The following is a 10,033-nucleotide window of genomic DNA, read 5'->3' on the forward strand; positions in this document are numbered from 1 at the left end:
ACTTTGGGTACATTCAAGAGGGGTTGGTAGTTAAAGAGGCTCAAAAATCCCCTTGCCTTGGATTCAGGTGGACCTAAGTTCTAGTTCAAATTGTGCAACTAAGTGACATTAAAACCAGAACTTTAATTTAAAAAAAAAAAAAAAAACAACAAAAAACCAAGTGCTTCTTCCACCATGTAGTTGTGATCCTAGTCCAGGGCACAAGCCTTAGAGAGCACAATGTGGGTGGAATTTCAGCTCTCTTTATCAAGAACCCATGCTGCAGTGAGTCACCTACACAAAAGTGTGTAAGCATGTGCAAACCACTTCTCTGGATTTCAGTATCCTCACTGATGAAAGAGACTTCGGGTTTGATCAGTGATATTCAAACTTTTTAAAAATCAGTAAAAATTCTTTCTTTAAATAAAATCTTATTTGCAAACCAAGAGTCTTAAGGCTCCAGCCTCTCCGGTCCACAGGCAGTGGAAGGTGGCTAATCCAATCAGCAACCACCAATGAACAATTTGGAGGAAAAAAGAGTTGTCAACCTCTAAAAGCACTTTCATGAAGCACAGTTTAAATATCCCTTGGACTAGATGATCTTTCAAGTTGCTCAAAATTCTGAATACCCTTCCCCAAATTCTTGCCCTCCAGCGTGGAATGGGGAAGTTCCCATCATTACCATAAAGCTTCAGCTGCACACAAAAGTGCTGGACTGAAACATTTTCCTCCAGGCTCATAAAGTACCATCCCTCACTGTCGTTCTTGCTTCCCAAGATCCCGAGGCTCAGGTTTTCCAGATGAAACTGATAGCCATCCTCCAGGAACCTTGGAGAGCCCTTTTCAGATGGATCGAAAGATACTATTTTCCTCTTGACGCTGCTTTCCCGTGATTTGGCTGTGGTGACAAGAATGTGAATGCTTTTGTTCATGCTTTTATTTATTCGTTCACTTGACAGGGGCAGCAGCACATCACTTCCCAACCGCCAGAGAATCTTTGGGCAGTTCATCATGCCCCCACCTGTGGAAGGGAGAAGAGATTCCCTTAGATGAGGGTTGTTGAGAATTACATCATGTTGTGGATCAGGAATGACAGGCTGAGGTTCTCTCCACTTCTCTTGAGGTATCCCTGGGGTTGCAAGGTCTTTACTGGTCTACAAGGACTGTCATGAGGAACCCCACTGTACTCTCTTAATATTTCAAAAATTCTGTGGAATTTTTTTGTTTTTTGTTTTGGTAATGAGAATTGAACCCAGGGGCACACTACCACTGAGCTACATCTCCATCCCTTTCCATTTTCATTTTGAGAGAAGGTCTCACTAAATTGCTGAGAATGGCCTCAGATTTGTGATCCTCCTGCCACAGCCTCCCCAGTTGCTAGGATTACATGTATGCACCATTGCGCCTGGCTCAATGGAAGTCTTAAAATGACTTATAATAGCATTGTATTGACTAACAGCTATCAATTCAGACTACAGTCAAGGTACTTAAAGCAGAAATAAGGTAAATGACTTCCCTGAAGTCACATGAGCAAGTGACAGAGTCGGGACTAGAATCCAGGTCTGTTAATTTCTCTACCAGGGTTCCTAGTGCATTGTGTAGGTAGGATGAAAGATGGCAGCAATTGAAAGTGGGTCTGAGCTCATGAACCCACAGAACCAGGGTATAGAAGCATCAGGTCAATTGACAAGGAAGAAAGAAAAATCTGAGAGACTCAGAACTAGGGAGATGGTGAGTTCATAGTTCACACTGAAATCTTAACTCTCCAAAAATCCCTGAGATAATTAATAAAGCTGAGGAGAGAGATATTATTTTATTCTCTTTTTCAAAAAAGCTGAGCCAACAACAAAAGGAAACACACACACACACACACACACACACACACACACACACACACACACATGCACACACATGCCAAAACCCAAAAACCTTTGAAACCACTGTGAGGGATCCTACTGCTGATTATTTAACACCTCCTCTCTGCTCAAACCCACAAACTGTCTTTCTCCCTCCTTTCTCAGCTGATGACCTTGTTTTCCACTTCACTGAGGAAAAAGAATAGAACAACAACAACAAAAAAGTACTTCCATTTATTAGCACCCCAAATCAACCTTCCCACCTGGATGGATGACCTGCTTTCCTGATGAAGGCCTTCCCTACAGAGCTCTCGCTTATGTGAAGGCTTTTTCTCTGCAATTGCCCCCACACCTTGCATTATCCTTTATCTCCTGAGTTATTTCCACCAATGGACAACATGCAAACATGTAATTTCCCTCATCTTAAAACTCACTCCTCTAATCGCCTGTCCGGGCCCAACCATTTCCTCATTCCTCTCTTTTCCTTTACAGAAGTCCTTTATTGCATGTTTATACTTTCCCTTCCCATTTCCTAACCCATTTCCCCCTCTATCTGCTCCAAAAAGGTGTTCTTCCCTACTACTCACTGGAACCACCTTTGTCAAGGTCACTGTCAACTGCACAAAACCAAATCAATTTTCCATTGTTATCTTTCTTGCTTCTCAGGAGTACTTGAAAGAGTTCATAGCTCCTTTCTTGAAAACAGTATCTCATTTGGTCCCTTGACCACCACTTTCTATGACTTCTCTTCTATTTCATTGGTTTATCCTTCTCAATTTCCTTGGTGGGAATCTTCTGCTCATCTAGATTTCTAAATTTTGGAGTATCCCAGGGCTCAGATCTCAGACTTCCATATCTACACTCATCCAATTTCTCATTCAGCTGCCTGGTTTGGCATATTTCTGCAAGGCTTGCAGAGTTACCTCTCCCAGCCAAAACCTTCACTATGCTCTTCACTACCTACACAGATCAGTCTGAAGGCAACTAAAACATAGCACATGTCCTCCCTATTCCATAGCTTCTTCTGCAAACACTGTAATTCACCCAATTTCTCAGATAAAACATTGGAATGATCCTTGATTCCTTTTTTTCTCTCACACTCCACATTCTGTTTAACAAAAAATCCTAGAGGCTGGGGAGATAGCTCAGTTGATAGAGTGCTTGCCTTGTAAGCATAAGGCCCTGGGTTCGATCCCCAACCCCCCCCCCCAAAAAAAAAAATCCTATTTACTCTAACTTCAAAATAAGTCCGACATCTGAGTGCTTCATACCTCCTCCATTCTTACCACCATCATCACAGACTATGAATTGCCATTATCTTCCAACTCATCTCTACAGTTGACAGCATGCCCATTTCATTTCTTTCTTTCAAACTTCCAGAGCTTTCTGACACTCATAGAATAAAGTTCACAGTCCTTGATTGAAACAGTTTCAAAGACTGCATACCTGGTCCCCTGGTACTCCCTGTTTCCATTTCCTTACCTCGGTCTTATACTCATTGCACTATGACGATACTGGCTACTGGCTGTTTCTTAAACTTGCCAAGAACATTCTTAATGCTGTTTCTCTCTGGACATCTCTTCCCTATGTGCTGGATAGTTCATTCCCTCACTTTTTTTTTAAGATGTGTGTTTTGGTACTGTAGATTTTACCACTGAGCTACATCCAGGACCCTTTTCATTTTTTGTTTTGAGATAGGATCTCGCTAAGTTACTCAGGCTAGCCTCAAACTTGTGATCTTCCTGCCTCAGCCTCCTGAATTAATGGGATTATAGAGTTCATTACCATGCCTGGCTCTCTTAGGTTTCTACTGAATAAATGATCTTCTCTGACCATGTATCAAAAACAGCCCTCTCATTGCTCTTATTACTACTCGATGTTATCATATATATATATATATATATATATATATGTTTGTTTCATTTTTTTGTCTCCTCCTCTTAAATGCAACTCTGTTCAGAGCAAGAACTTCATTCATTCTGTCACTATTTTGGCCCTATGACCTACAACAGTGACTGGCACATAGTAGACTTTTAATAAATGTCTGTTCAATTTATGAATGCTTAAAACCGCATTGCCTGACTAATCTCTTAATTAGCTTCACCTAACATGTATATAACTGAGTTTAGCTATAGGCTAGTGTTCATAAAAGAAGCCCATGACTCAGAGAGAGCATAGATTCTGTAGTTGATAAAATTAAACTGTCTTCTTCAGTAATGTGCCTACCTAGAAGAGACCCCTCCACAATCGACTGTGGTTAAGATGAGCTGTGAGAAAATTGGGCAAACTGGTCAAAATATTCTTGGTACCATGCCCGGAAATTGCCATACTGTCTGGCAAAGGGCCCAGCTAATATCACTAGACATCAGTGATTGTGAAAAAAGAAATGGTGGGCCACCTGGGCTGAAATCAGAATTAGCACGGTTTAGATGCATAATTGTTCTAGAAAGGCGATTTGGAATTTGTTCTTTTACATATTGCTAATATACTCATCTGTGAAACAGGGCTTACCCCTTTGCTGGATTAGATGAAGAAAGTTATTGTTAGGTTGTTGTTTCTATGGATACTTTATGAAGCATGTGGCCACACTTAGGAATGTGGTCACACATTTTCTGAACAGTCTTCTCTGGTAGTCACACATCTCAACTGTAGAATAGTACCTGAGAAAGTGCTCTCTTTTCTGATAGTTGAGAGTAATTCCTACAAGTATGGATCCCCTGAATTTGTGTACAAAAAGTTGTATAGATAAGTATATATACATCTTTCTAGGAGTACTTTTATATATACTATCTCTCAAAGGAATCTGAGATTTTTTTAAATTAAGAATTGCTATCATACTGTTGATTTTTAAGAACTTCTTAGTGAATTATAATTATACATAGTAGAATAATGTACAATTCTAATGTATAATGTATAGTAGAATTCATTGTCACATATTTGTACATACACAATATGCTTTGGTCGATTTCATACATTGATTTTTTTAGACCAATTTTGATACGGACAAAAAAGGAATAAGAATTATTGTCAGTCTAAAACCATCACCCTTCACACTCCCAAATGTCTCCTATGCACCCCTTCCCCCCACCCAACTCTGTGGACTCATTGAACTATGGTTGCTTTCAGAATGTAGAATTGGTGGGGAGAAAGAAAAGGAAGAGGTGTAAGATGAAGTAGGAAATAACCAAAACAGAAAAGAGGAAGGGCAAGAAAAGGAAAGGGGGAAAAAAAAAAAGCGAAGGAAACAAAAGGAAAGAGAAGTAAAAGAATGAAAGGGAAAACAAAGAAGGGGAGGAGGAAAAGGCAAAGGAAGATACAGATGACAAGGACGGGCTGAGTGGCTTACACACGTGGGAAATGGAACCAGAACTTCACCAAGAAGAGACCCTATCACCTCACAACCCACATAAAGAACAATGACACAACTCTGCACCTGTGAGTGGCCAGGTCCGGTGGGGGTGCTTGAGATCATCCCCACCCAAGTACAAGTGGAAAAATAAGTGGGGCTTTAAAGTGGTTCATAAAGCCCTTCAAGTGGAATCCCTGCTCCTGGAACACCCTCTTGCCTGATGAGTGTTTTCCAGTGGGTCTGTGATTCAGTCAGTCCCTGTTTGCTACAAGGGTCTGGGAGGAAACATTTACGGTTGTTAACACCAACTCACTTTCCTTCATGGGTAATTCTACTTCAAAAGTACAGTGATTCACATGGACCCATGAATGCCAGCCTAAATCTGTAGGATTTAGTAACCATTTCACAAGATGGGATTCTACCTAATGATAACTCTGTGGGGGAAGGGAGGGCTGGCCCAGATAGCTCACATGTGCTTTTAACATCTTCCTACAGCATTTGGTGATAGAGGCGTTGCGGGGGAGGGGTGGAGAAGAGACAGGACTCATGACCTCACAGTTCTTATGGTAAGTTTTGACCCAGAAAGAAAAGATAAATTATCTAAGATTACTTTTCAAACAATTATCAGTAGGAGCCTATTCCTAATCCTTGATGCAAGAGGTTTTATTTGTTTGTTTTTGATACAGAGGATTGATTCCAGGGATACTTTACCAGTGAGCTATATTCCCAGACCTTTTTATTTTTTTATTTTGAGACAGGTGCTCACTAAATTGCCCAGGCTGGCCTTGAATTTAGAATCCTTCTGGCTCAGGCTCCTGAGTTGGGTTTACAGGCCTGACCCATGGTGCCTGGCAGTGCTGGGTCTGTCTCAGACTTGTAGCCTTTACCATTCCGTGGCCTGAAAGCCCATCACCCACTTTGTTAGCTGCCTACCTCCTTCTGTGCTTCAGGTCTCCACTCAATCTGTCTTCCTCAGGCAAGACTTCCTGACTCCTAGTTAGGTTATATTTTCCTGTCACATGCTTCAGATGCACTTAGCATCTCTTCTTCAGACAACTCTTCAGGTTTTCACCTGTTTTAACGTCTGTCATTCTTACCAATTACAAACCTCAAAGAGTAGGGGCTGTGTCTGTTTAACCCCTCCCCCACCCCCCACCCCCAGGACATAACAGAAGCTCAGAGAATCCTTATTGCCCAGGCAAAAGAATAAAATGGAATAGAGTGAATGAATGAACAAATGACAACACAGACTCTAAGTTCTCCTTTCTTCATAATCAGCATGCTTTATCTCTGTAACATCCTTAATAGGTAGTGTATGGAGGAAATGATGGAGACCCTTGTCCCCACTTGCCAGTTGAGGAGATGGAGGTACCTTAGCTGTGAACCCTAGGTATAGCAGGCAGCTTGCCATTTCCCCAAACAACCAAACCCTTTAGTTTTACATTTGCACCTCCATCTGGAATTCTTTTTTTCAAGTTCCATAAAAATCCAACCTACCAAATCTATATATTTGAAAAACACACAAGAAACTGATAATAGCAGTTGTCTCTAGCAAGGGGTATGGAAAGGAGGTTAGTCCATTCTATGCCCTTTTGTATTGTTGAAATTTTACAGATGCACAAATTAGTGCACAGAAAAGTTAAATGAAAACCTGCAGAATGAAAAAAAACTTCTATCCACTGTCCAAATTTCAGATCAAATATTTTCTCCATGCCATCTAATTTTTATCATGGGATCTGAATACAAATTTTAGCTTTCCTCCCACTCCCCAAACTAAGGCTTATTATTCAATTTCATTTATCAAGACCTCGAGTTAGCCTATGTAAGCACAGAGAAATTTCTCAACTACCCTGTGCCTCTCTTTCCTCACTTATGAAGTTGTAATGATAACAATAATAATAGAAATCTCATAGGTTGATGTGAGAATTAAAAAATGACTGATATACTCAAAGCACTCAGAAGGTGCCCAGTATTTAGCAAATATGCAATAATACTATAATTCATTCGACACACATCTATGAACAGGTCTTACATACCAGACGCTGTCAGGGGCTGAGAAAAGACTCTGGTTGTTCCTTTGGCCTCCCTACACCTTGCACAGTGCCTACCATATCACATGTCCTTGATAGATTGTTGCTGAATGGAATCATCCAAAGTCAATTTACAGATAAAACAAAAGAGCCCTGATGTTCTGATTTCTATCCCAATTCTGGAAATAGCGAAGGGGAGAAAATCATGCAGTACTGAAGCTTTTGAGAACTACCAGTGCCTCTATCAACATCTTGAGATAGAATGGGCCAGTGAACATACAAGTGGGGTAAGTTCTAGACTTGTTCCTCACAGGTTCTTGTACCTCACCTCTCACCTCATGTATGTGAAAGGAGTGGGGAGGACCAACATGGAGAAATAAAAAATCTCATTGGGTAGATTCATCAATCATGACACATGTACTATTGTAGTGGGTGATGTTGGTCATGGGATGCTATGCATACATGGGGGCAGGGGGACATGGGAACCCTATAACTTCCACTCAATTTTGCTATGAACCTAAAACTGCTCTTTAAAAGGTCTATTTTTAAAAGAATCTATGGAGAAAATGGAAAATTCACTTCGTTGGGGGGAAGGGAACATGTGGACTTTTTCAATTTTTATAATTCTGACTGGAAACTGGAAATTGAGCTGAATAGAAATGGGAAAGGGAGTGGGTACTGATTTTAGAACAAACCAGTTTCTTGGTCAAGCAAATCTGTCATGACTGACCTGTCCCATTTGCACACCATTTCCATCTGGGTTCTATTGGGGTTTCACAAAAGGGTGTGTATTTAAAAATAAAAACACCAAAAAATTTTTTGAACATATTTCAGAAAATGGAATGCAAGGAAGGAGTAGCCACCATCTGGGAAATGACTTCCAGTGACCTCCAAAGCCTTAAGTGGAGCAGCTATCATGGGCAAGACTGATCAGGAATCAAGCAAAAATAGTGATATAAAAATTTATCCCATAATTTAGCCCCATTGCTCCTCATGGTCACCAAAAATTATGCCCAAAATTATGGGATTCCAAACAGGGTGTAACAAGGAAGACTTGCCTCTCCTGCTTACCACTCAAAGTGGCCCAGTTCATCCCCTCCTAGTCGTCAGGAAAGAAGAGACATGGGCCTGCTGATTCTCAGGGAAGGTATGAAAACAGAACTGAGCAAGGGCTTCTTCATCTGAGAGCCTGACGAGATAGATCCCATGCATGGCACCCCCACATCCCTGACATGTATTGGGGCTTTTCCTGGAAAAGTCCATAATGGATTTGCGGTCTTGAAAACCCCAAGCCTGAAACACCCTGGGCCTCAGGACTTTCCCGCTTCCCGAATGCCACCTCCACTCCAGGCTGCCTCCCACAATCTAACCAAAGTCCCAAGGCATGTAACCAGAGGGAGCCTCTCAACCGGCTCACACAGTCAGATCAATATCCACTTCTTGCCTTTTACTTTCTCAAATATCTTGTCTCATAACCCTGGTTCTACTAAACAGAAAACAATAGCTTGCCTTGGCAGTAAGAGAACCAGAAAGATGGGAAAAGAGCCCAGCTCCGAAAATTCTGCTGCCCACCCCTACCCTACTGCAGAAACTGCTTTGACTTTAACTCTGAGGTTCCTGATTTGTATTTCCCACATTCTGTAACCAGTCCTAGACTCCAGAAATCCTGACTTCTCCCCCTCTCTTGTCACCTTGGGGCTTTCTCTTCCAAGAAGTAGCCACCAGTATGACCACACTGCAGTCACTATCTGTTCTCAGCCAAAGGCCTGGGATTTTTCACTTCTACTCTCTCTTCCCACTACAGACCTTGTTTTCACCAGACCATATATTGATTTGTCTGTTGTACATGTGAGGGTCCCCTTCCAGTACAGGGATGTAGGACAGATATTCTCCCAGAACTTCAGCTCTCCAGCTCAGTCCTACTAGCCTGGGTCTTTGCCAGAAAGATACCCATACAAAAATCAAACATTCAACCAGAACTTCAACCTGAGCCTCTCACTCCCAGAGGGTGGTTAAGAATCCAACAGGTGCCTTGGGCTTAGAGCTTCAGAGGAAACTAGGATTGGTGGCATTGAGCCTTGGAACTCAAGAGCCCAGGAACTCATATTGTTCCTTCCTCTTCGAAAGAGGCAGTTGAAACTCAGAGCCAGTCCCTAAGGAAAAGGTAGCTAAACCACAGTCCTCAGCCCCTGTGTCTTCTCTCCATCCATGAAGTTATGCTTATCCCTGGCAGCCAACCACAGAACCCAAACTCTCAAACAGACCAACACTTACCTGTTGCATAACTCAGCTCAACAGCCAGGGACAGAACTAGCAGGAGGCTCAAGGAGAGGAGCCCCTTGGTATCCATCAGCTAGGGGGATGAAGGAAGGAGGTTTGGCCCTGAGCCCGGCAGTTGCTCGCAGATGCCAGGGCAGAAACAGGCTCCGAGACCAGCAGTGCTGCTTGTGCCGTCTAGTTTACGCATCAGGAACCAGCCAGCTTCCTGTCTTGCTGGGACTTTTTTCTGCCTGTGTCTCGAGGATTGCTCATCTCTCTGCAGGCTTTATATCACTTTGCTGTTCTCAAGAAGCACCTACAAGTCAGGCACTTCGATTACTGGAGCCGGGAAAGAGGCTGTGAAGTCACTTCAGCCAAACCCTGGTTTTGGGTAGAAATGTGCTCCCCTCTTTTTTTTTTTTTCCTTTGTTGTTTCCAGGAAATGAGTGTCACAGCCTCTCTGAACAGCTCTCTCTCTGATAAACTCTTCTTAGAGTGCCTTAGCACTTAGCATTTTTGCCAGACTACCCCACAAACTTACTAGTTCAAAGCTGAACTTA

The 10,033-nt window shown here is 42.1% G+C and overlaps 1 protein-coding gene across 3 annotated transcripts in view; it reads right to left on the bottom strand.

Moving 5' to 3' along the window:
* SLAMF1 (signaling lymphocytic activation molecule family member 1) overlaps window positions 1-10,033 on the bottom strand; it is a 42,306-nt gene extending 32,273 nt beyond the window's left edge. Inside the window, exons 1-2 of one of the 3 annotated variants that reach the window (XM_079108431.1) lie at window positions 6,118-6,174; window positions 662-1,000 (exon numbers count right to left, since the gene is read on the bottom strand). In XM_079108431.1, the coding sequence (XP_078964557.1) occupies window positions 662-992 (331 nt within the window). In that variant the 5' untranslated portion in view covers window positions 993-1,000; window positions 6,118-6,174. Of the gene's footprint in view, window positions 1-661; window positions 1,001-6,117; window positions 6,175-9,488 lie in introns of those variants that run through there. The other 2 variants (XM_079108429.1, XM_079108430.1) reach the window with 2 other exon arrangements.

This window comes from Sciurus vulgaris (genome assembly GCF_902686455.1).
Source record: "Sciurus vulgaris genome assembly, chromosome: 1".
NCBI lineage: Eukaryota > Metazoa > Chordata > Mammalia > Rodentia > Sciuridae > Sciurus > Sciurus vulgaris.